The 27296-nt window shown below is 42.1% G+C and overlaps 1 protein-coding gene across 1 annotated transcript; it reads left to right on the top strand.

The window, feature by feature from the left end:
* The first annotated feature begins 1004 nt into the window (after positions 1-1004).
* Positions 1005-27296, top strand: IFNGR1 (interferon gamma receptor 1). Its single transcript, XM_075498818.1, has 7 exons — positions 1005-1292; positions 11934-12048; positions 12462-12634; positions 14041-14204; positions 14939-15116; positions 16207-16322; positions 25286-27296. The coding sequence occupies exons 1-7, from the start codon at positions 1205-1207 to the stop codon at positions 25778-25780; spliced, it is 1329 nt and encodes a 442-aa protein (XP_075354933.1). The 5' UTR covers positions 1005-1204; the 3' UTR covers positions 25781-27296.

The raw sequence follows: 27296 nt of genomic DNA, 5'->3' as shown, positions 1-27296 counted from the left end.
CGTACCAGTGAGGTGTTTACTTCAGCATCCAGTGCTGAGCTGCGATCTCCCCTCTCCTCGCTACTCATTCCCTCCCGCGCAGCAAACCGTGCTGTCTCCTCAGTCTTGCAAATGCAGATGGCAGATGGCAAGAAAAGCACTTCCTCCACACCTTTCTGCAGGAAGTGGATAAAGTTTGGGATAGGAAGTAAAGGCGAGGGAGCAGCTGAAGGCACTTTTTCCGAGAGAGGCATGAGAAAGGGGAAGCATAATGACTCTGGCAACTAGCTCTGTTTCCTCCTTTCTGTCTCTTTGAAAGCCTGGGAAGAAGCGTGGGTGTCAAGGATCCCTCAAGCTGCCTCCATTTTAGGTCTAGAGAAAGTGTTATTTGCAGAATCTCTGACAGGAGCTAAAAAAGCTGCTACGTCCTCCTTACAGCTGGGGAGGTGTGTAGCAGAAGAGGTTTCTTCTGTGTCCTTCTCCTCATCTGGCCCAGGGTTCAATGGTTAAGGTGCAGAAGTATCTGGCAGCAGGGCACCGGGTGGGAGACACAGAAACAGAAGGGTGGAAAGAGCTGCAATCTCCATCTTGCTTGGCAGCACTTCATTTAACTTTTTGAAGTGCATATAAATTTAGGTTATTTGCAAGAAAGGATAAAATCTCTCGGCATAAATTAGGGTTCCTCTGCGTGTAAGAATTCAAAGTACTGTTTCTGAAAAACTCCACAGGATGAACGCTCTGCGTTTTTTAAGAAATGGGGAGGGAGCACAAATCCCAACATGACAAGGAGGAGGAGGCTGGGGCTGGCAGGTATGACACAGTAGGGGCACTTAAACCACACAATCAACAAAGCCAGGGCATCGCGGAGGCTAACGCCTCACCACCACCACCACCACCACCGCGTCCTAACGGCCGCCGCCGCCAGGCCGCAGCCCTCCGCGGCTCCGGCCTCCTCCCCTGCCCGCGACGCCCCTCAGCCCCCGCCCTCCCCGCCCCGGCGCGGCGCGGCAGGCCGCCGCTGCCCGGCAGTGACACACCGCGCCGCCGCCCACCCCCGCACCGCTCGGCCTGTCGGCGGGGGCCGGGCCGCCCGCCCCTTCCCGGCCCTGCCCGCGGGGAGCGCAGCGCGCAGGCGCTGGAGCGGAGCTGAGGCGAGCGGAGCGCGGCGGGGGAGCACGAGCCGGGGAGGCCCCCGCGCGCGTCCCCAGCCGCCGCCGCCGGCGCCATGCGGGTGCCGCTGGCCCTCCTGGCGCTCGCGGCGCTGCTGGCACCCCGCCGGAGCGCGGCCTCCCGCGGGGAGCAGCCGCCCGCAGGTAACGGGCGGGGCCGGGCCGGGACGGTGCGGTGCGGTGCGGGCAGCAGGCTGGTACAGGCAGCAGGCTGGCACAGGCCGGCCGGCAGCACGGGCCCCGAGTCGTTCGTCACCGAGCGCCGCCGGGGCCGCGGTGGGGCCCCAGCCCTCCGCGTCCTTGCCGCCGCCGTCCGTGGGAGCGGGGAGCCGGAGGGGAAGCGGCGGGGCCCGCCTTGCCACCTAGAGAGCGAGCGGCCGGGCGGCGGCGAGGGAAAGGAGTCCGGCTTTGGTCAGCTTGGCCGCCACCGCCCCCCGGGGGCTGTGCCGTGTTGTCCCGCCGAGGTGACCCGGTGCCGGTTGAGCTCTCTCTTGGGTGCTTCCACCTTTGCCGTGGAAGTGGCCTAGTGGCATGCAGATCAGGTCTGGTAGCACAGCATCATCAGTGCGTTTTGAAACCTCTCTCTTCTGCCTAGTTATTGTTATCGGCGTAACCCCGGACTTTATCACACCTGTAATTAAGTGGTTGCAGTCCTTACGGCAAGGTGACTGATACCAGCTGTTGTTTCAGGCATTTGTGCACTTTGTCACGTCAAGCAAGAGTAGGGTGGGCATAGTACAGGCCTACTCCATTGTGCTTTATCAATGTATATATCCAAAAAAGTGGAGAAACTGGGAATTTCACAGCAAAGATGGGGAGCACAAGATCGGGGCGTCCAAAGCAAGCATCGGGATCATGGCCTTGACCACAGGTGTGAGGGCACCTTTCCGCCAAACACTGATGGGGAGGAGGCCTGCCAGCAAAGAACAGTTTTGTCTCTGTTTAGGCAGAGTTGTTGCAAGTAAATTACGAAAGAAATACTCAATCTGGTTTACGAGTTTCAGTTCAACCTGGTACAGCTCATTAAAACCAGAGACTGCTGTCTAATAGCTCAGGTCAAAAGAGAACATGCATTTAATTTTTAACGGTATTGAGAGCTGTATAGAGGGTGTTGCATGTTATGCCCTTCATGAAAGGGCTTGATACAGGAAGCATGTCCACACATTAGACATGCAGCAGTACCCTCCTGAGCTTTACCCACAAAGCAAAATTCATTTACCTAAAATGTTGCTTACAGTTGGTTGGAAAAACACTGATTATGTGCCCAGGCCCCTTGGATTCTGCAAATGCATAATGCAGATTCACTGGGACTTTGTGTAGTTTAGATCCATGCCCAGGTGGAGTGACTGAACTTGCTTCCCCCTGGGGATGGCCCACACTGTACGGGACTTTGGAAGACTGCTTAGGTTTACCCCACATGGACTAGGACCTTTAAAAATGGTAATCTGCCTGCTGACTTGTCGTTGGTAGTTTATGGCTTGAGTATCCAGTTTGTTTGACTCATTGCTAACCAGTAAACCTTGCAGGGAAACTCCTTTTTTTCATATTTTAGCAGTAAGGAGGCTTGATATGTTAAATACTGTCTTTTGAGATTTGAGTTCACCTCTTTTAAGGGCATGCTTTTATTGCTAATTGAATATGCTACTTCTGCATTGCATTAAGCAATTTTAAGGTAAAAACACAATACCAGTAAATCACTTGTTGTAAAACAAACCTGCCATAATCCAGCCTAGTTCAGCACAACAGTTTCCTTGGTGTAAGACTGCAGAACAGTACTGTGGTGTAGTTGATGTATGGCAAGCTGCCTAGAAGCAAAAAGCTCATTTTTCTGCGTGTGAGCGCAGCAAACCCTCAGATGAAAGGAGCAGAATATACTTCTGAGTTAGGTTTTGAAAACACAAGCAGAGTTTTCCTGGTGACTAGCACTCAGGTTGGCCACAGCCTCTGTAACTGTACCTTTCAGAGACTTCATCATCTAAGCAAAAACTTGGGGTTTTAGTAAACAAAAACATGGTGAAGGGAATTCTAATAGATTTTGCTATGTATTAGCTGAATGAAAATGCTGGTTATATCTGTAATGATGAACTAATACCATGTCTTTACTTCATTATTACATTGATGCAAGCTAGCTTACAGTGGAAGGATGGAAGTAGAAGGGGAATTCTGAAGCATGTTTATAATGCTTTCCTTTGCAATGATACAGTCATTTTTTTCTTAAGTCTTAGTAGGGGCTTTCAGTGTGCCAGTAGTGTAATATATATCTCATGGCTGAGTGTGTGATGAGAAAATGCTCAGTCATCTTCACCTTCTGTTGTAGGACACAATTTTCCTTAGAAAAGCCTGCAGCAGTTGTCTGAATAGCTGAATACCCCCTGGGTTTCCTACAGCTGGGTACTTAACATGCCTGCATGAATAGGCCTGTGACTCATCAGTAGAGCTGGGTGCTTGTTGATGGGATCTCTCAGTCTGCATTTAAGTATCCTGGAAGAGGAGGTCCCTGGTCAAGGTTATAGTAGTAGTAGAAGAAGATTTGGAGACTGTGATAGCAGTTCAGGTGCTTCTCGCACATTGAAGGACAGATTTCCAAAGCGATGTGTGTACTTCATTTTGTGGCTGACTTCCTGTTGTATGTGATGATCTTGGTGGTCTTGATTTGTTCTTTTATGGTTTAGAATATTAGCAGTCATAGCAGTTCTTCTGTCCAGCTCCAAACAAAAACAAATTAGATGATGGAAAGTGCTGTACTTAGATACCTATTATAATGACTTCTCAGCTATAATGAAAGGGAAGAATAGTCATAAAATAGGTAAAACAATATTTAGCTTCTACTATTACAGCAGTTTTTAAAATGTCCATCTTGTACAACTTACTGTGGTTTTTTTAAGATGGTGATCTAGGTCTGTCTCTCCTCTCAGTACAGCATACTACCTTGCAGAGATTTTTATCATAAACAACAATTTTAAAAGCTCTGTGGAACAGTGTGAAACCTCTGAGCCCTGAGGAAATAAAAACCTGTTGTAAATAAAGCTGTAAAAAGGCACTAAATACTGTGTATAGTGTTTATTCCTGATTCCTGTGAAATCATTTAAGTTCATTTCACTAAATATTTAAAAAAATAATAGCTTTAAATTTTACCCCTAGTCTTTGTACTCCTTCATTTGTAAATTGAATGAGGTTTCCTTTTTGTATTTAAGATCTTTTGAGAGCTTCTGATAGAACCTTCTGCATAGAATTGCTGTTACATGCATTAATTTAAGCTTGTTTTTAATAACTTTGTTAAGGAAGTGCCGTCAAGGTATAGGAACGGCATCACAGGAGAAGCGTGTGTGCTGAGTTTCTTTTGGAGGGATAAATGAAAGTGGGTGAAGGCAAGCACATTCAAACCTCTCCACATACGCTGTGTGGCTGCTGCCACTTAGGAGAAGGCTAGGCAGGTAGCAGGAACAAAATTCTTCAGCACCTTGCTGCTTGGTGTTTGCCGGTCTGTTGAGCTCCCTGCCAAAGCCAGCCTACAGGCAGTCTCTCCCCTCTGGCAGCCTGACAAGAGCAGGAACTGGGCTGTTTAGTCCCTGGCCTGCCAGAAGTGCGTAGTAGAGATGGATGGATGCTAACCCAGGCGTGCTGCCCTGAAGGGTAACGCGGCCGTGGACAGAGTCCCCTCTCTGACAGTGATTTCCTGTTTGTCCCCATGGCACCTGCTTGGTGCTCCTGCAGCCTGTGCTGAGCACCATCCTCTGCCTGCTGAAATTCCCCCCTGCAGTTCTGGGAAGTGCTCCTAGCTCCCTTCTAGCCCCCAGATGGCTGTACTCTGCTTTAATACAGGCCAATTTTGTTTGATTCAGAACAGATTGAAGTGAGACTCTAAATGATCAAAGAGGTCTGTTCTGTAAGGAAATACAGCTTTCGGAAACAGGCTAAATTATTTTTACATGCTATTTTTCACCCTTAGCACAGACTCGCCACTCTGAATCCTTTTTCCAGGGTATAGGCTGCCTTTATGTCACCTTTTGTTTTTTTCCCCATTGTGTATTGCTGCAGAGTCCTGCAGAAGCATTCTCGGGTAGTGCAGATTTATCTGATCTTGTTTCCCTTGTCTTGTCCTTCAGTGGTGGTGAAAGCTAAGGAGAATCACTTTTTTACATTTGTGAAGTCACCAAAGCTGCTACCCTTTCTGGGTGCAGTTAAAGTGGATATATGAGCTCAGATGGAGCACAGGGCTGGCATAAGGAAGGCACACCGTTTTCCCAGTCTGGAGCCCAGAAGGGACCGATTTGTTGGCGTTGTATCTGGCTGTCTTTTAACAGGCTAAACGATAAGTTACCCACTTGGCATGAATCCACAGCAGAGTTCAAACTGGTGTTCCTCTTGGCCTATTGAAATGGCTTAAAACTGGTTTCCTATGATGTAGCACTTGGGGATTATAAGGATTTGTTTGTTTTTCATGGAAATCCAAAAAAGGAGCAGACTTTCAAAAGATATTTTTACTTGTTTTTTCACAGTTTGTCTTTTTAAGCTTTCAATTTGTGCTTTCAATCTGTATTTCAGTGTCTAAATGATGTTTAATAGGCACATGCAACTTGAATGAACTCTGTGGTTCTTTAAGTTGCTGTTGTCTCAGATAGCTGTACCATAGAGTCTGCATTGTGGACTCATCAGGCTCTATTCTGTCATGCATTGCTGCACTTTCAGTTAAATTCTGCTTCCGTGAACAGTGATGACAAATGCCTCTGTGTACAGTAATGCCTCGTGGCCTCTGCCAGAATGAGATAAGGAACTTTGGTGTTGCACAAGATATAAACATCAGTTTAAAGGCTGACTCATTTTTACATCTCTGAAATGTCCCGTTCTCCCGTTCATTGATTTAATTTTTGCTGTTGGGCGATGCATTGCTGAGGCTCAATGAACAGGTGGAACATCTACATATAAAAAAAAAATATTATGTCCTCCTGTACATGCTTTAAAAATAGATTTTATTGAATATATGGCTGCTTCAAACTTGTATTTCACGAGTACTTTCCATAGGTAGTATTGTTCAGGAGCATTTATATAGTGAACAAGAAAGTCTAGTTTCAAGCTAGTATAGAAATCTTTCTCGGTTTGCATGTGTCTGACCCTGCTGAAATTTGTGAAAGATGTGCAGCGTGCTGTTTTTGACTTGGGGAAGTGAATGTACAAAACAAGACAAGGTGGACTTGTCTTGTAGACACAAGCAGGCTTTCTCTGGTTTGATGGATGCTTTTGAAGCAGAACTATATCATATATTGTGTGCAGCTAGTGGATTAGTTCTATGAGTTATCTTCCTTAGTCTTAGAAGATGCAGCTATGTACACTTGTTCCTGTTACTTTGAAAAAAAAAAAAAAAAAACCACCAAAAAAACCCACCCTTATTTCTTAGCAACCTGAAACCAAGCAGCAGATATTTGCAGTAAAACAAAAGTCTTTCGGTGGCATTTGGTTTTTAATTTCCTCCCACATGTATTTCCTTCCTGTCCACTGTGCGAGTTTGCTGAAGATGTGAATGTCTCCAAAACTTAAATACCTTAGTTAACATAATTGCACATTGAGAATATATTTGATTATATGTATACACAACACACCACAGTAGTCGCACCTGCTGAGGTCTTTCCCACCAATATGGCAGCAATAGTTAGTCTGGATTGTTTGTATATAAACAAATACATAACTCAGAGAAGTGTGAATATTTATGTTGGTTATAAACTGATGCAGCTGTGAGTTTGCTGAGATAAACTGTGCCGTTGCATTCCCATGTCTGTTCTCTGTTAAATGCTCAACTTACAGGTCACCCTGTGATCATGCTTGTGTTTGCTTTTACCCCTCCCTTACTCCTACCTTTGCTTTCCAACATTCCAGTTCTTTATCCTCAAAATCCAGGCATGCTTAGTTTCTTTCAGTACTCTTAAAAAAAAAAAAAAAAAAAAAAAGTAGTAAATCTGACTGGCCTACCTTTGCCTTTTATTCTTTTATTCTCTGGACATAGAGCTGCTGTCTGAAGTTCCTCTTCGTGTTGTTCCACAATGCAAATATACAATTCAATTTCTGTGAAAAAAATGTTCTTGCTGATGTCTCTGTTGCCTTTCTGTCAGCCAATATTGCTGTCTTACAAGGCAAGGTGAATGGCAATAACTGCAGATGGAAATCACTGCATTTGAACGGGGGGCAAACTAGAACTTGAGTGTCCTGTATCATGCATCACAACATGAATTGCTGGTCAAATTTCTTCTCACTTTTTCCACGCTTCTCACTGTTTGAATTTGCACCTTGAGTGTTGCTGCATTTATGTTTGTTATAAATGAAGTTTTATGTTTAAAGATTACCATTGTGGCACTAGCCACTGTCATCTTCCTCCAGTTGTACCTGCTGAACAACATAGAACAGGGTGTAACATATTTAAAAAATTAGTGCTTCATTATGGGTTAAGTAAAACAGTGTTCACATAAAGTATTATGGCATTCTAACTGGCAATATGCAGAAATAGCATCCATGAAGATTAAGCATTAGCACTTTGAAAGTCTGCAGTGTTCTCTATGGTCTGTAGTCTTGATGCTGGAGTGAAATGAGGCTGGGGTGTCCCAAGGCTGTGTCTCTGCACTGGCTGGAGGAGAAGCCATTAGAAGTCACATGGACAGCCTGGGTAAAGGGGCTGTGAACTGGACAACGAAGACCACTTGATTGGTTGGGGAGGGGCATGCAGGGGAGATAACAAACCTGAAGAAAGGGACTAGAATTGTCTGATGAAGGTGTTAAAAGTAGACTTTCCATGGGTGATCACAATCTGATCCATTTTCTGTGCCCGTTTTGAGGTCCTTTGGTCTGAACTGTTGCAGTGCTGAGCGCTCACTTCTGCATCTTAAGCTGCTGACACTTGCACTAAGTTTCTGTGTTTTATTGTTAAATGACCTGAAGAGTAAGGTCCTTGGTCACTCAAATTGATTAGGCAAGGTTTGCAGGTAGAGGTAGGCTTCCATGAAAATAACAAGTGTAATTAGGGAAAGGACATGAGCTTTCAAGCTTTCTTTGGCTTTAAAGTAGAACCAGCAAACCTCAAAAATAAATACAAGCTGAGAACATTTGACTTTACTACGTATCCATTAGACCCCTTAGAGACAAGATGGTTGGTGCCTGTAGAGAATAAGGGAAGTGAGAGAAGGCGTAATAAGGTGTCATCCCTTAGAAAAAGAGAGGGAGGTAATTCTTGGCCTGTGGAACAGGTTAGTGAGGTGAGAGGATGTGTGCTATAAACCTATTTCTTTACTGGCATTTGTTTGTAAGTAGAGTTATGACCTTCAGCTTCCCAGCTCATGCTGAAAGGTGTCTTGAGGATATGGAGTGAAAGATTAGAGAGGGAGATAGTGCTTGACTAACTTGATCACTGAAAGCAAAGTTGTTAAAAGTGAGGGTGAAAAGGATGAGCTGATGGTATGTGTAAACTTGTTCTTGTAAGTGATCAAGGCCAACTTGTAGTGCCATTGGAGATCTTGACTTGGTGGTGGTGACGTTCCTGGTGGCTGGTAAGGTGGTTTATACGGTGGTATAGTTTGTGGAGAAAGTTGTCTTTTCGTGAGGAAAGCTTGTTTGCTGCTGGTTCCTTTGTAGTCTCAGAGCTGGAGGACGTTAAAAATCATCTCTGGATGGAAGAGCAGAGAATTAGGTTGAGTAGTCTTTCATGGAGCTGTGGAGGAGTGACTTGGTAGATTCTTCTTAGTTCCAGTTGGTCGCTTAGCATTCACAAGTACTTCAGAGTATTACATTCCCATGCCATTCCTCTCCCAATTTATACTTGTGCTACTCTTTATTATACTTGTGCTACACTTTATTTATACTTGTGTTACTCTGTCCCAGGTGCAGAATCTGGCATTTGAACTTGTTAAATTTCATCCCGTTAAGCATTGCCCAATGCTTCAGTTTATCTAGATCCCTCTGCAAGGCCTCTCGTGCCTTGAGAGAGTCAACAGCACCTCCCAGTTTAGTATCATCGGCAAACTTGCTAATGGTGAATTCAACTCCTGCATCCAGATCATTGGTAAGCATATTGAACAGAACAGGCCCTAGAATTGAGCCCTGAGGAACACCGCTGGTGACCAGTCGCCAACCAGCGTAGCTCCATTCACTACAACCCTTCGAGCCCTGCCGTTCAGCCAGCTCTTCACCCAGAGCACCAGGTACCCGCTCATCCCACAGCTGGACAATTTGTTCAGAAGAATGCTGTGAGGGACAGTATCAAAAGCCTTACTAAAATCCAGAAAAACTACATCCACCACCTTCCCTTCATCCACTAGGCGGTGACCTTATCATAGAAGGATATTAAATTAGTTAAACAGGACTTTCCCTTTGTGAACCCATGTTGGCTGTGCCTGATGATTGCATTATTCTTTAAATGCCTTTCAACAGCACCCAGTATAATCTTCAGTTTTTTTCAGGTACTGAGGTTAGACTAACAGGTCTGTAGTTCCCTGGGTCTTCCCTCATGCCCTTCTTGGAAATTGAAATAACACTGGCTAGCTTCTAGTCAGCAGGGACTTCCCAAGACCTTTGGTAGATGATCGAGAGGGGTCCTGCCATAACATCCGCTAGCTCCTTCAGTATTCTGGGATGAATCCCATCAGGCCCCGTGGACTTGTGAACATTCAGCTCATACAGCTGGCCCCTTACAATTTCAGTGTCCACAAATAGAAAGTCACTGTTCCTGCACTCAGGGTCCTCCAACTCAGAGGACCAGGCAGCCCAAGGTCTATCAGTATTATTAAAGACTGAGGCAAAAATACCCAAAACATTGAATGCCTCTGCTGTTTCTTCATCCCTATTAGTCAGGTGACCATCTTCAACAAGTATTGGTCCAATGTTTTCCTTAGACCTCCTCTTGCTATTAACATACTTTAAAAAGCCCTTCTTGTTGTCTGAAACAACGCTGGCCAGTTTCACCTCTAGTTCAGCTTTGGCCTTTTGTGTCTTCTCCCTGTGAACCACAGCTCCGTAATCTTCCTGCGAAGCCTGACCTTGCTTCCAGAGATCATACAATTTCTTTTTCCTCTTGAGCTCCATAAGGAGTTCCCTGTTCAGCCAAGCTGGTCTTCTTGCCCCGCTTGCTTGACGTACAACACCATGGGATTGCCTGCTCCTGTGCTTTTAAAAGATGGTTCTTAAAAGCTGACCAGCACTCCTGGACCCCTAAGCCATCAAAAGCAGATTCCCAGGGGACACTGCGAAGTAGCTTCCTGAATAGCTTAAAGTTTGCTCTCCTGAAATCCAGGGTAGCAACTCTTGTCTGTGTACAAAATAAAACAAAAATGTGGGGATGGGGGGAAGAATGAGGGAGGAGTAAGCAAAGTGATATGTAATTGCATAACTAAAAGCCATGTAGCTTCTACTGGCAGTTCAAATATGTTCTGGGATTTCATATTCCACCCTTTTGTTAAGCATAGTTTTATTTGTATAATAGCGTACAAAACTAAAATTTTGCAAGACTCACTACACTGTGCCTTAAAACTAAATATTTGAAGTAACATTTGTGTGCTTTGACACCTCTTCTGTCAACTTGTCACCTTTTTTTATCTTGTGGTTGAGAATTTGATGATTGTGTTCCTTTGTTCCAATAACTGAAATACCCCTTTTGTACTTATTAAAACATAACTAAACCACAGCACCAGTTGCAGAGTGATGTATGTTACGTGTATCAAATCTTCGTGGTTAATAGGATATCTCAGCCTCTGTGTATTACTTTCTGTAGAGTGTTATCTCTGTGGTCTTGTTCTCAAGATGTGAAAATTGTTTACTTTCCCTCAACATATCACAGAGTGAAGTTGAAGCACTTGCTTTGTGAACAAGCAGCAGTCTAGAGCAGGTCAAATATGAGTTACCTGTCAACGTTTCACAAAAGCTACATTAATATTAAGGATGCCAAATCAGACATTGAGAAGCTAAGAAGTAACAATTAAAATGGGTTGAGTGACCTTCATTTTTTTCTCCTGAATGCCATGTGGCAGCCTTCAGTAGTTACAGGATCATGTAATTTTCCTTCCCCTGCAGCTGCTCCCCTGATATCCTTGCTGCTGTTGGTGCTGAGAGTAGAAGCTTGCTGTAGGAAGAAACTATCAGTGCTACTTTTTATTTTTGTATCACTTACTACGTTACCTCTGATGTTGTTTACTAAATGTACTTCAAATGCTTTCCTGGATATGGAACTAAATTACAGTTTCAGTTTTCAAATTCCTTACAAATATTAGTAGTTTATTATTATCATCACAGCTTTCTAAACGTGCTGCTGGAGTGGTAAAAGTGGTATTGTCAGAAATTCACGTTGAATCCAGGCTTTCCCCAGCAGGCCTGTTGTCTTTTGGCAAGGCTGAGTCAGGAGGTAGTAGGATTCAGTAGGGCTCTCCAGGAGCACAGACCCTCTGATACTCTAACTTCAGTAAATTCATACTATCTGTCTTGCTGGTATATCTGTATAATACCAACATAGGGGTACAATCATCACAGCTTATGAACCTGATATTAGCTATCTGATGGACTTGCTTTCAATGGGCATGGGTTATCTGAGGTTCTGGGTTGCAAATGGGAAGAAAGCTGTCTCTGTAGGAGAGGAGAATAATGTGTTCGTACTGGTGACAAACTAGTCCATTTGGGGGGAAGTATTTCCGATTTATGGGTAATTTTTCCAGTCATTTCTAGTGTGTTGCCTTTTCCAAATAATTTAGAAATGTATTTGGCTGTCCTTATGTTTTACTAGGTCTGTTTATCAAAGTGCAATTGTTCTATTTCTTCTAGTGCCTTCACCGACGCAGATTGTAGTAACATCTGAAAATTTCAAAACTATCTTGCATTGGCAGTACCCACCTATGTCTGAAACTCCTCATTTTCTTGTGGAAATCAAACCTTACAAGTAAGTTCTTACTCTTTTGTCATTTCCTGTACCTGATATTCTCTAGAAGCATATAAAAGCAATCAGTCTGCGGTAAATTATTTTGTTTCTATGTGGTGAAGTCATGTAGGGTGAAGGTTGTCTAAGTGTAAATTAAGGCAAAATTTGTCAAATAACAGGACAGTTGAGGTTGGATGGGACCTGTGGAGGTCATCTGGTCCGACCCCCCTGCTCAAGCAGCATCACCTAGAACCGGTTGCCCAGGACCATGTCCAGATGGCTTTTGAATATCTCCAGGGATAGAGACTTCACAACCTCCCTGGGCAACCTGTGCCAGTGCTCGGTCACCCTCACAGATGTTTTGTCACAGGCAGTGTATTGTACAATATTGTGCAATTGAAATTGTATTAACTGTTACTTGATCTGTTTTACAGTTTAGGTTCCTATAAGACCGTCTCAACTTGTGTGAATATTTCAGCTCATTTTTGTGATCTCTCAAGGGAAATACGTGACCCTTTTATCTCTCACTGGCTTCGAGTTAAAGCTGTTGTTGGGTCACAACAGTCTGCGTATGTTGAGACAAATGAGTTTATTTTGCAAAAGCATGGTAAGTCCCATCATAAACTAAACCCTGTAATTTTTTTCCCAAAATTTTAAAAGTCAGTAATTATCCTTTTCGCTGTATTATTGTGTCTCATTTGGGGATATCATGAAGTCAGGAGTCCAGGATGAAATGAAGCATGATGGTAGTTCAGTGGTATCTGAATATTTTTTCAAAACCTCTAGAGGTGAGAAAGTGATGCTGACAGTGCGCTCTCTACATCCTTCCCATATTCTTGCCTGGTGTCCCAGACACCAATTTAGGGTAGGAAACTGCCACTGGAAGCTGTGGATCTTTAGGCATCATTGAAGTAGTATACAGGTGGTTGGTGATGCTTTGCTTGACACTACAATCCCATGTACTGATGACTTTGGGTGTGTAGGTACTATGTAGAAGCTATGGGAGTCCACTGTAGCTGGATAACTAACAGTTACTCATTCTTCATGTAAATCCTTTGGACTGCTTTGGGAGGTATCACAGTTTTTCACATCAGTATTGTAAAAGTAAATTGTGTGTTTGGACTCCAGACCAACCTGTCCAAAACAGTGGGGCAGGCCCCAGCATTGCATGGGCAGTGCAAAGTAGACTCAAGAGTGTGAGGAGACTGAGAGACTTCCTCTCATACTTGCTCCATTCTCAACATATAGCTTTCAGGCAGGACATTTCCCATGAGATTCTCCCTGACTTGTGCTGTGCTATAGATAGAGCTGGATTTCTGCATTGTTGGAGCTTCATTTTCTGCTATGATTCCCTCCCCACCCAATACTCCCATGACTTGTAGTGTTTGACAAAGGGACAGAAGTCATAGTAATAATGCTGAGTTTGACAGTTTGCAGAAAATTGATAGCCATGTATGAAGGAGAGAGACAAAATTGTTTTCCCCTTGAACAAGAAACTCATATGTTCAGTCAGATCATTAGACACCAAAAATTCACGTAGGCCATTGCCGTGGGAAATCAGGCTTCCTAAGTACTGTTGCTCAAGATGAGATTTGTTTAGATTTTCAGATAGCCCTTGTTTCAGTACAGTATTGTTTTTAGCTGAGTGTGACTTATGATGGGATCTAGTCAGCAGTATTTTGTGTTCTGTTCTCATTCACATATATATATGTTTAACTGCTTTGTTAGTTTTTTCTGTTGTCAGTGAGCTGAATTTTTATGGCCTTATGTGTATAGGAAAGTTGGCTTGCTTGACAGTGAGATTCTGCATGGACAATCTTTGTTTCCATTTTAGAAGCAGATTCATGAATGTATCCAAATGCCTCTGTTACTTCTAAGTGTCACAGCTGTGTGATATTAACAGCATTGAAATAAATATGTAATTCTTCTCAAATCTCTGATGAATTTTGGAAAGCTAACTATAAATAGCGTATTTTATGTTAAAAGCTTTGGCCTAATAGCAATGTGTTGCAGGAAAAATAGGACCACCAAAACTGAATCTCTCAAGACATGGTGATAAAATCATGGTTGATATTTACCATCCTGCATTCCCATCCGTGGAGCTTTTTCCTTGGATTGAAGACATTTATTCAGACCTCATGTACTGGGTGACTTTTTGGGATGATAGTAAAAATCAGGTAAGTTCCAAAATGAAAACTTCAAATTAAAAATACTTGTTTACCTTAAACACATAAACAAGGGGTTCACTCCTGTGACACACAGAGCCAACAGATACCAAGAAAACAGTTGAACGTAACATAGGACTACTGAAGCCCTAAAATGTCAAGTACATCACAGTGAGATATGTGACTGGAAGGTCTGGATCTTAGTTGTCCAAATGGACGTCTTATAACAAAAATGAGATTATTGCATTAGCTGTACACAAGAGAGTTACTTGATCCCATGCTATTGTTTCTGCATACATGCTTAAAACATTGGTACCTTTACTTGTGCCCCTTTCACTTGTCTAGGTAGGCCTTTCATTTAAGAAGATTACCTTTCAAGGTATTGATACCACTTTATTTAGCAATCATGGAGGGTGAACTTGAGGAAAATGATAGTAGATATGTTTATTTACAGCTACCTTTTCATAGGCATCCAGGTACAAGTTTTATAAGTGAATTAGGAATGCGAATGTAGACTATGAACAGCACAAATTTTGGCTGAAAGCACCATGGTCTGATCAAATATAACATCTTAAGGTAACTCATAAGCTGATAGCCAAAGCTCACACAGCTTTTGCAAGGCATGTAGATGATGTAGAAGCCACATCTAATAGTGTCTTAACATTTTTGGAAGTGTTGGAAGGTACTGTAACATTTATATTGTTGTATTGAGTCAAATGATATAACGTGACTTTCATTTTTTGCAGAGTAAAGAAGAGTTCCCTGAAGAAAACTGTACACTGTATAAATGTAGCCTCAGCATCCCAGTTCCTGCTGAAGGTTCCACTTACTGTGTTTCAGCAAAGGGAACTTTATATAATGATCTGATGATTGGCACCCCATCAGAAAAAAGCTGCATTGATGTTCCTCTCAAGCAGCCATCAAGTAAGAGGATTCTAAAACTTTAGTAAGAACATACTGAGTCTGACCAGAGATCTGTTCTAGCTAAGTATTCGAGCTCTGATATAGCCATGGGATGACTTGGATGCCTATGGGAGAATATGGAAAAAGGGAAAGCATGGTCATTCTTTTCTAAATGCATTTTCCCAGTTCTAAAGACCTTTAAAGATCATGTGTTATTTTCAAGTAACCCTGACTTTTTTGGGGTGCTTTTCCTGCTTCATTGGCATTACAAAACCTGTTTCCATTGCACCTGATCATTGGTGTAATTAACAAATGACAAATGGATCATTCACCAAGTTGTATGGTTTTCAGAAGCATTGTCTCTCTCTCCTAACAATGGCTTTTTGCTCAGTGTCATCACTGAGGAATATGTATGTACACTTTCTTGAGTTTGAAGCAACTCTAAACTCGTGGTCATAAAATTGACATATTGACATTTTTTTCTTAATTAAAGAGAACAAAGGCAGCTAGTGACTCAACTATATCTCTGATAACCTCTTACAAACGTTTTCATGTTGCTTCATTATGGCCCAAAACTTCACTAGAGAAAAGAGATAAAATTGATAGAAGCAGTTGTGTTCTTTCTTTCACACACAAGAGCAGCGATATGATTGAGGGGGAGGACGTTAAGGAGAGTCAAACTAGTGGAATCTTACTGGCAATAGTTAACAATTCTATGTTTTGGAAGATTTCACATTTTAATTTTATTGTACATAGACTATGTGTAATTATTATGTCAGTTAATATGATATCACATGGAAAACATACAAATCTGTTTATCCCCATCTGTCATCTCTAAGGAACAAAAAAATAGTTACAAAATTCCTTTACCTCTATAAAAACATGATTGTGTTTATATAAATTGAAAATCTTCTGTTATTCTAATTTTTTATTTACTTGATAAAATGCTTTATAAATTAAGTTTTCTTGAGTGAAAAAGGGTGATAAATTGACAAATTCACACATTACAGCTAAGCATTCTGAGCTATTACAGTTTCTGAAGTTATTCTAAATGATACAGCAGTGGCTTATTTTTCCAAACTTCCTAACTGATTTTGCTCTAACTTCTTAGTTACACAAGATATCATCATTCTGTGTGGTGTTATTCTGAGCGTGAGTCTAATTTTGACAGTATGTTGTGGCTGCAAGAAACTAAGGAAGAAGAACATAAAGCTGCCTAAGTCTTTGGTAAGTTCAGACTTCTTATCTGTGTCAGATTTTTAATATCCAGCTAGGCAACTTTTATAACTATAACAACTTTATGCCTGCCTTTTTTTTTTTTTTTTTTTTTAACCATGGTCTCATAGATGTTTAGGATTTATATGAGTCTTAATATTCTGACAGCCTCTGCAACCAGATGCCTTGTATTGATTTTAGGGCTAGACTTCAGTCTCTTTAACTGAAATAGCAGTAGTTGGTCTAGTTTGAGAACTTATTTCTTAAAAACTCAGTGTGTGTATACACAAACAGGTTTGTATTCATTCTAGTAGCAGAGACACAGAACCACAGAATTGCTGAGGTTAGAAGAGACTTTTTGAGATCGTCTAGTCCAACCCTTTTGCTCAGGCAGGGTCAGCAAAAGCAGGTTGCCCAGGACTTTATCCACTTGGGTTTTGAATACCTCCAAGGAAGGAGATTCCACAACCGCTCTGGGGAACCTATTCCAGTGTTTAACCACCCTCACAGTAAAAATTGTTTTCTTACATTCAGATAAAATTGGATGTGTTTCAGTTTGTGCCCATTTCCTCTTGTCCTGTCACTGGACACCTGGGAGATACCTTCATTACACGGTAATATTGTGATACTGCTAAGTGCTACCATGTTCTTAAAGTGATGTGCAGAGTAAGGGGAGGGGGGCAACAGTAGTGCTGTAGGAAGAGGGAAGAACAGCTAGGGGAAATCTGTTCTCACACTGAGCAGTCACAGGGAGGAGAGGTCAGCAGCTGCTCTACCTTAAAAGCTCCCTGTAGCTGTCCTTAGGAAACGGAGTGGATGCTCCTTAAAGAGCAGCAGCACTCCTTGCTTTCCCATCAGGCAAGAGCAGAGTATCTGACAAGTACTGTTATAATGTCCTCCTGGTGTCTCGTTAGTCACAGCAACTGAACAATCAGCAGCAGTTGAAATAGCTTTCAAGAACTGCTGTGTTGAGGCAGTAGTAAATGGTAGTCATATCAAGAGTGTATCTTCTCAGTGGATGCAGGAAGTCTCATAAGACTTCTAGAGAGAAGAGGCAATGATGTTCAATTCCATGTTCTCCAGCTTCAAGACCCTTTAAAGTGACTCCTTCATAGCGCAGGGGTAGCTCAATGCCTAAGGTCCCCTTGCAGCCTGCTTTCTTTGGAATAGAATACTAGGAGGTGAGATTGCTCTGACTAAATGGAGATATCCAAGCCAGCGATGCTAGCTAGGCCCCTTTGTAGTAAGCAGTAATGTACTCCATCAGCTTGTGCAGCGCAAGATGATTCATCTCATTCTAAAATAATATGTGCTTCTCGTCAGACAAAACACTCTCTAAAATGCCTGTTTCTTTCCCTGAACTATGATGGAGCCATGAGACTAGTTCAGAGATAGCCATTCACACTGTAGGCTTTAAAAAAATCAGATGAGAGAAACCTGTCTGATGGAATCTGCAGCTAGACCCCAGTATCAAAATGCACAGGCCTGGAGGAAAAGTGAGGCACTGGAGATTTTTTTCATCTTCAAACCAGTATGTAACTGTCTGAATACATAACATTATGTCCTACATACACAGTAATTTTTGTGAAGACCGTTCATTATAGCAAAAGACAGCTCGTCCAGAATGACAGTGCTATGCTCAATGGATCCGTAGTTATTCTGGCTTCCCAGTACCACTGTGGGATTGCATCTAAGGGATTGGGGAAAAAGAATATTTCACAAATAGAATGTGTGCTCCTTAACTCCTGTGAGCTTCCTGATGTGTGCTCCAGGTTCACGCTTCAGCTCACCTTGTAGAAACTCATTTGTGTGCGTATGGTCTCAGTTTACTGGGCTATATGTTATCTTGTGATTCCTAGGTTCCAGCATACCATGGTCTGGTTCACATTCCACATCATGCCTTGCTGCTAAGGAACTGAATGAAACCTATAACTATTTATAAAGGTTGTTACGTGGGTGGTCAAGCGCTGAGACAAGTTCCCCAGGGGAGTGGTCATGGCCCCGAGCCTGTCAATGTTCATGAAGCATTTGGACCATGCTCTTAGATGTATGGTTTAACTTCTGGGTTGCCCTGACTGGAGTCGGGAGTTGGACTCTGTTATCCTTGGGGGTCCCTTCTAACTGAGGATATTCTATGATTCTGTCCATTTCCACTGAAGTCTCTCGTGACAAATATAAATTGCAGAGCTCATAAGGATAGTTTCAATACAGGTGATACGAATAATGTGGAATGTGACATGAATAATTAATAGCTTATGATTATTATTTTTATAATTAATCATTTAAAGTAATGAATAAATAATGTAAATAATTAATGTGTCATGGTTTAACCCCAGCCGGCAGCTAAGCACCACACAGCTGTTCACTCCCTTGTCCCCGGGGGGTTGGGGGAGAGAATCAGAAGAATAAAAGTAAGAAAACTCATGGTTTGAGATAAGGACAGTTTAACAGGGAAAGCAAAAGCTGCTGATGCAAGCAAAGCAAAACAAGGAATTAATTCACTAGTTCCCATCAACAGGCAGCTGTTCAGCCATCTCCAGGAAAGCAGGGCTCCATCACATGTAACAGTGACTTGGGAAGACAAACGCCATCACTCTGAATGTGCTCCCCTTCCTCCTTCTTCCCCCAGCTTTATATGCTGAGCATGACATCATATGGTATGGAATATCCCTTTGGTCAGTTGGGGTCAGCTGTCCCAGCTGTGTCCCCTCCCAGCTTCTTGTGCCCCCCCAGCCTACTCGCTGGTGGGGTGAGGAGCAGAAAAGGCGTCGACTCTATGCAAGCCCTGCTCACCAGTGACTAAAACATCCCTGTGTTATCAACACTGTTTCCACCACAAATCCAAAATGTAGCCCCATACTAGCTGCTAGGAAGAAAATTAACTCTATCCCAGCCAAAACCAGCACATTCTCCACCCCTTATTCCATACCATTTACATCATGCTCAGGTCTCACACTATCCAATACATCCTCATTAATACACACCCCACCCCACCCCCACCCCCCCTTCCCATCCTTTGATATAATACACAGATATAATTCCCTTAGTCTATGGACCACCCCTGTAAAATGTCCATTGAGTTCATTTAGTCCATGGCTTTGGGCTCCATCTGTTATGGTGGTCATTCAGGACAGGAGAGGTGGCATGCTGCATGGAGTTACTGGGCACCAAAGCCAGCTCAGGTTGGGTCACTGCTCCACTTGCACTGCTTCTTGTAAGGCTTGTCCTCCATTGGTTCAAGTGGTTCCTGCTATAGTAATTCCTGTAACATGCAACTCAAAATCTCAGGTTACAACCATTTAAAGGTATTTCCATTACAGTCTCTACCCCTGGTCCCTTTGGACCAGAACATTGGGTTTAACATTGCAATGAACTCCTTCCCTTACCCCTGCTCCAGCTTGGACTTATCCACAGACTGCAGCCCTTTAGGGGTGTACCTGCTCCAAGTGGAGCCTTATCTATGAGCCACAGTTTCCTCAGGGGTATACACACTGCGGTGTAGTCTTATCCACAGCCACAGTTGCTTTGAGGTGTATCTGTTCCAGTGTGGCCTTCTCCATGGGCCTCAATGCCTTCAGAGATATACCTACTCTGTGAGGCCTTAGCCACAGCCACAGTCCCTTCAGAAGTAAACCTGCTCCAACATAGCCTTACCCATGGCTGCAGTCCCTCCAGGGGTGTACCTGTTCTGTCGTGGGTTCATCCAGGGCCACATGCTTTGAGGTGCTCCAGGATGACCTCATGTACAGCCACTGATGCTTCAAGGTGTACCTTCTCCTGCGTGGACTTATCCTTGGGCCACAATCCCTTCAGAGGTATACCTGCTGTGGCACAGACATAACCACAGCCACGGATGCTTTCAGATATATGTGCTCTGGCATGGACTTATCCACGGCCACAGACACTTGCTGTTCCCATGGGGACTCATCCACAGGTCACAGTCCCTTCGACTTGAGTTCACACTGGAGTTCCAGCCTGTCCAGTACAGCAGCACAGAAACAGCAGTGATGCCCTGGCCATCTGCCAGCCCAGGCGCATCGCCATTGCTGTTATCAAAATGTTCCCAGGCACAGCAGAGTAAGGTAATAAGCAGTACAGCAAGCAGTGAAAGCAAAAAGCAGCCACTAACGAGCACTAGACTCTAATACGCAGTAAGGCAAGCAAGCCCCAGGGCAAGCACAGAAGCCTGCCGATTAATAGCTAAACAGCAATAACAGCTATAAATTTGATCTAGCATATTCCAATCAAATCTGTCATTATCTTGAACCCTTTGAGCCCCATGTTGGGTGCCAAAAAGGACTGTTGTGGTTTAAGTCCAGCCAGCAGCTAAGCCCCACACAGCCGCTCGCTCACTCCCCGCCCCCCCCGTGAGATGGGGGAGAGAATCAGGAGAGTAAAAGTAAGAAAACTCATGGTTTGAGATAAGGACAGTTTAACAGGGAAAGCGAAAGCCGTGAACACAAGCAAAGCAAAACAAGGAGTTCATTCACTAGTTCCCATCAACAGGCAGCTGTTCAGCCATCTCCAGGAAAGCAGGGCTCCATCACATGTAACAGTGACTTGGGAAGACAAAACCCCATCACTCCCAACATCCCCCCTTCCTTCTTCTTCCCCCAGCTTTATATGCTGAACATGACATCATATGGTATGGAATAGCCCTTTGGTCAGCTGGGGTCAGCTGTCCCAGCTGTGTCCCCTCCCAGCTTCTTGTGCCCCCCAGCCTACTCGCTGGTGGGGTGGGGTGAGGAGCAGAAAAGGCGTCGACTCTGTGCAAGCACTGCTCAGCAATAACTAAAACATCCCTGTGTTATCAACGCTGTTTCCAGCACAAATCCAAAACATAGACCCATGCTAGCTTCTGTAGCCAGCGATCTGCTTCCTGACAGCTTTAAGTAGATGCTAAAACACCATTTGAGTGACTTTCAGCAAGTTGGAATTCTCCAACAGAAGGAAAAATAAGAAAGAGTAACCATCAAGCAGCTGCCTTTGCTGAGGCTCTTGTATACCCAAAGAAAAGAAAAAAAAATCCATTGCCATTTAGATCTCAAGAACTTTTATATTGTCTGTTCTATGCGTTTGTGACTCCCAAGAATAACGTGTCAGTCATGTATAGGTCCTGCTTCCACAGTGCAACTTTCTTTCAGTATGGGCATTGAATGATTGCCTTCATTACAGAAAATGTTTGTTTAAATGTTTTAAATATCCTTATTCATAGCAGGATCCTACCAGGTATATGCAACTAGTGAAATGGGGCAGATTCCTTTACAAGACTTCAGGCTAGTCTTCTGCTGCATCACGAGAATCGGATGTTTCAGCAGTCCAGCTGTAGTTAGGGCCATTCATTTTCTCTCATTTAGCTCGCAAAAAGTATTTCAAGAGGCTATCTCCTTCTACCCACCATCTTCAGTCATTCCAGTTTGTCCTGTGCGTGATTTGTCCTGTACTAGATTTTTGTTGTAAGGTTTGTGATAAGGGCTTACTCACTTTAAAAAGAGTCTGTCCTTAATTTATGGATACGCTGTGGGCATCTCCCTCTGCTTTAACTTCACTGTCTTTTTTTTCAGTGCCTCTTATCTTTAAATGGTGGCAAATATTTTAGTGGGTAGAAAACACCCACTCTATAAGAGAAAGACTCATTGAAAAGCATCAACTTCCATTTTTAGCTCATACTTAAGTCAGCTTTTCTGCTATCTGCTGGTGCTCTTTCTGAGCCTGGCAGGAATGACAAAGCTGTGTTCTCTCACTATATTTGTAGAACGCTTACAGATATTCACGAAACACTTAAGAATTTTCTTTGTGACTCTGGCTTTTTTGGTTATACAACATATATTTTTGATTTGGAGAAATTGTAATTGTTCCTGTAAATTTTGACTGATAGTTGCCACAAATAATTGTCTTCTTACAAGAGAGAAACTACTTCACTAGCTTTTGCGAAGATTTTTTTTTTCCTTTGGGCGTCTATAGGGCAGTAACAGTCTCCTATTTATACATTTACCCAGCATTAATTTGTTGTGGAACCATGCAAAGGCCATGCAGATTTTGTCACGTCCTAATAAGATTTGAAATGGACTTCTCAAACTCTCCTCCAGAAAATGTGCACCTGAAAATTACTGGGAGTTTGTAGGTGGACAGGCTCTTGGAAAAGAAAGTTAAGAAAGCAACTCTTGATTACCTTAACTGTTACGGATTCCTGAGGATATGTTATTTATATGTATCCCTGACCCCGGCTTCTACCGGTGTATCTCTGTAGTCTGTTGAGACAGTGAAAGACCTGAAAGATCAGGTGCTGTCATTGGAGACAGGAGATATCTGAGCGAGACCTACACGTGCCAGGAAATACTGCTGACATCCAGGTTAAGCTCACTGGCTGACAGTTTGCTAGTATTAGATAATGTGCACAAAAGAAGAATATTTATTTACCTACAGTAAATACTTTTCTTCAAATAGCAACCATATCTTAATTAGCCTTGTTACTTGAGATGCTTTGAATGGCATTCCAGTTAGTGTAGTAAGTTGTGATTCTTTTCTTTGAAGCTAGAAGTAACTGCATGAATTGCTAAATTGTCTCATAGTCATGACTCAGTGACTCTTAAAGAACCTTTGGTACCAGGAAACCCACAAGAGTTTTTCCTTCTGATGGCTTCCTTCTTTCATGGATGGGAATAGGACTGTCTTTGCACTGTCTGGCTTCAGTCAAAAACTCACCAAGAGAAAAATGGGTTTCCTTTTTGAGAACAAAAGTCTTGGATGTAGTTGTATAGAGAATACTTATTTTGTCCTAGGGGTCTATCTCTAGGCATTGCCAGCTGGCACTGTGAAATGCAGAACCTGTGTAGAGTACAAGGCATTCCCTTAACACATTTTAGGACTGTGATTTTTAGAGCCATGTGAAAATCCTAAAAGGACAGAAACAAGAACTTGCTGGGTTTTGGTTTTAACTTTAGTATCGCATGTACTGGTATGGGGAGAGATGGGAAGTTGTAAATGCAGCTTTTAGCCATAGTTTCTATAGCATTTTGTTTTAATTCACATTCCTCAAGTATTCCAGCTTACACAGAGAATTATCTTCTCTTGTCACTTACTGTGTGACTATTGGAGTCAGATTTTTGCTATCCCCAAAAAACTTACAGATGCTGGTCCCTTCAAGGTCAGTGTCGGTATAGCATAAGTAATAAAAATTTTCATGTATCTGTATAAACAGATTTTCAAATCTGTTTACCAGCTGTTCATAACATTTTTGATATCTACGCATTATTGATTGTATTCTGATTTCTGCAACTGCCTTTTAAGCATCTGCCTCTTATGAACTGGTGGTTTCCATACATGCTCATGGAAATTACTCTGAATGTTCTGTTATGTGGAAACAGTCAGAATACTATCTAAAGAAGATGAACATCTAGAGAGAATGATGGCTGAATGGCAGCTAGGTTGTAGTGTGGTATATTCTCAGTGTCAGGAGGCACCTTAATGCTCTTTTTACTAGTTTTCCAGTGGCAGTCCTTGATTCCCAAGGGCATCACCTCACCTTAGTGGTGCTAACACAGCTGTTTGTAAAGCTCACTTAGATTACAAGTAACTGCTCTTGGGGGAGTGTTTGTTTGCTTTGTGGTGGTGCTTGGTTTTTGTTTTTTTTTTTAAACTCCAATAGTTTCATTGATCCAGCATAAACCACAGTACCATCAACAGATATCAGGGCAACTTGAGGGGAAAGGTATGGGGCTGAAGTGAGAGATGAAGGCAAGTTCTAATGAAGTCAGCACACTGTGAAGGTATGAATGTGAAGATACAGCCTCACAACCTTCTGATCAAGGAAGATTCTTGAAAAGCACAGTCAGATTTGATCATCTGGTTTTGATGGCGCTCTCAGTTCTTACACTAATATAGACTGGGAGGTTCTTTTTGTCTGTTTGCAGCTTTTCTTAACATTATTTTTCTCCCCCTTTTCTACTCCTACCTACATCCCTTTCTTCCAAATTTGCCTCAACCTGTATTTTCAGTCAGATTATTTTTTTACGAAGTATCTCAAAAAAAAAGTGATTGTGTACATTTTATTAAGAAATTATCTTATATATAGTACTTGATATTCTGTGATACACATATGTAGTGAATTATGAAATTCGAAAAAGGACACTATTAATTAAGCAACTCTTTCTCCCTGTGCTTTCTGTTAGCTTTAGGGGACACTATCATACAGCTGAAAATTTACTCTACTTTGTTTTTCATATGTATTCTTGAAAACACCTTTTTAAAACAAAAAAAACATCATAAGAATCTAAACAGCCTGAAGGCATGTCATAATCATTTAAAACAAGCTGGAGCCTGGCCACTGAAGGACTCAGTATGTTCTTCCTGTGGAGGGGTTTCAAAGTGAAACATTAAAGTTTGTCACAGCATTGAGGGAGTGCTTAGTGACACAGGAGAAATAACTAGGAAGACTTCAGCATAGACAGACTACATAAAGGTGCATACAGGTTCTCATGTCATTTTAAAGATCTCTTTCCAAAGTTCACTTCCCTCCCAGTTGAGACAGTTGCTACAAAATATTACAGTTATTGCAAGTTACAGTCATCAGCTATAGAGTATGAAAGGTTTCCCCAGCTAGTTGAAGAGTATTGCAGCTTTTTCTTCCTTTGCTGTTTTCCTCTACATTGCAAACTTCAAATGACTTAAAATACAATGGGTGACGTGAAATGGATTTGGTCCTTGCAAATGTGTTTGCACATAGAAAGCATTTTTGAGAGCTTGCATAAAAGTGTTAATGTAACAGTTTGAAGTCATAGATACAGGCTAATGACCTTGCCAGATTCTAATATTGCTAATTTCTTTTGGGATGGGTTGTAATGACATTAAATTTGTATTATGAACTTGTATCTGTTTTTTTTTTAACCTCTAAACTTTGACAGAAGATAAAGTCAATAAATAAGTAGATTATGTGGAACTAAAAGTGTTTTGTTGTTTTTTTTTTCCCATTTAAGGTCAGTGTGATAAGAAACCTGAACACAGACAACATTCTAGAATCCAAATCGGAGGCAAAGTACGTATCTGTAGTAAGCATCATGTCAAGCCAGTCAGCGTTGCCAGCGAATGATGAAGTAACCTCGCTGGAGGTAGAGACAAAAGAAGAAACTGTTAGTCCTGACAATTCCAGTGAAGGAACATCTTCAGTTCCTCCCCCAGAGGCACCAGCCAAAGCAGAAGAGGTGTCTGTGCAGGAAAGCACGGAGGAGGTGTCTTCTGATGATGAACAGAATCGCAAAGTAAAAGAGAATTACTTCTTTTCCGACAGTAGCCAAATGGATCTATGCAGTAAGTCTTCAGGTCCAGAGGTTTCTGCCACAGAAATACAACAAACGGTCATTCCAAGCAGCTGCCTCAAGTTTTCTGGCTATGACAAGCCTCATGTGCCATTAGATATGTTGATAGATGTTGGTGAAGAACAGCCTGTGATTGCTTACAGGCCGACGGACTAACCAGGATAGCTGAAGTGTTTAACCAGAACTCAGGAAGAACAGCATTACTGAAGATTATGGAGAGTCTGGGTTATATCATGAACATCTACAAGTTGTACTTGTTCTGATCCAACCAGAGTAACCAGTACACAACTTAGCACAGTGGGATCCTGAAATGGGACTGAAAGTAGTGCCTGAGAACAGCATAAAAAGTGGGGGGAAATTTCATAATAACCACTTTTGGAAATGTTTGTGTATATGACATAACTTACTATTTCCTATTTGAAATAGCACTGTTTTTTTAACAGTACTCTCTGGAGAACAGACTTCATGAAGGAGTATAAAACTGCAGCTTTATCATTATTCCCTTCTGTTTCAAATCCTTTTCAAAATTAATTTGATGAACATAATGCTTAAGAAGTCCTTCACTTGGTTACGATAGAGATGTGCAAGAAATATTAGAGTTTTTGCCTTTATTCTCTTGCTTGTCTTTTTCTCTTGAAGAGTATTTTTGCATTAAACAAAATGCTACTATTTCTTTTAAGTAAGAATATGCCTATAACCTTTTCCTGTGTATCTCAAGAATTTGATTCCATGGCCAAGAGCCAGTTATTTATAGTCTTTTCTGCAACTAGAAGTATGTACTTCCAGGACCATTACTTTGTACATCTCAGTAAGTAAATTATAGACTTTTTCCTTCCTAACATAAGTCCTATGATGAAAAAAGCTATTTTCAGAAGTGCTGTTATATGTGTATAGCTGCATCCGTTTGGATGACCTAGATACGTTGTGTAACCATGTCACATTCTGGAGAACTCCTGTCTTAGCATGCTGGCTGATCGTCATTGGAAAAAAAATGTGTGAAATGGGTGGTTGCACAAATTCTTTAGGAAGTGTCTTCAAAATTCAAAAGCCTGCTTTCCTCCAGAGCATTTTTATCCTAATTCTTAGAACAATGTGATTTTTTTAATAGAAATCAACAGGACTTCTTCCAAACATGCTTTCTAGCAGGTTGAGAATGACTACCATTTTTCCCCTTTTTATGGCATAACTCGGGAACTACACCAAATTAACCTCCTTCTAAAAATACATCTCAAGACAATAGAAAAGTAGTGTGGTAAGTTGTAGTTCATAAGTTATTGTCACCTGACAGCCCTCTGAATTTTGTATCATGAGATTGTAGTTTTGAAAACTGAAGAATGAGGATTTTGTTTTTTATATTTAAAACCTTTGAGTCTAATCCCTGCAATCCAGTTATTTCCCTGTAGTCAAGATTTGATGGGTATTTTCTGTTTGTCGGAAATGTTTACAATAGTTCTTAATGAAGCTTAGTTCAGAAAAAAAGGATGTTTTACAGATACAAGGTGGTGCATTTATACCAAATTATGCCTTTGTTTTAAAAGATTTTTTTTGTAGGATTATCAGAAATGTTTGCATGTTATAGCAGGTGGTTTTAAAGGAAAACCAGTATCCTAGTACTTCTGTCCTTACATTTCTCAGTGGCATGAGTATTCCTAAGATAAAGTTAGTTTATACA

This window comes from Mycteria americana, chromosome 3, assembly GCF_035582795.1.
Source record: "Mycteria americana isolate JAX WOST 10 ecotype Jacksonville Zoo and Gardens chromosome 3, USCA_MyAme_1.0, whole genome shotgun sequence".
NCBI classification, from domain to species: Eukaryota; Metazoa; Chordata; class Aves; order Ciconiiformes; family Ciconiidae; genus Mycteria; species Mycteria americana.
The sequence above is the reverse complement of the archived record's forward strand: the minus strand, read 5'-3'. Positions and strand labels throughout refer to the sequence as shown.

Bases quoted from the DNA above. Each gene is read 5' to 3' on its own strand.
- IFNGR1 (XM_075498818.1), top strand. From the start codon at position 1,205: ATGCGGGTGCCGCTGGCCCTCCTGGCGCTCGCGGCGCTGCTGGCACCC. The intron at 12,635-14,040 runs GTAAGTCCCATC...AATGTGTTGCAG, and splicing joins GTTTATTTTGCAAAAGCATG to GAAAAATAGGACCACCAAAA. The intron at 15,117-16,206 runs GTAAGAGGATTC...CTAACTTCTTAG, and splicing joins TCCTCTCAAGCAGCCATCAA to TTACACAAGATATCATCATT.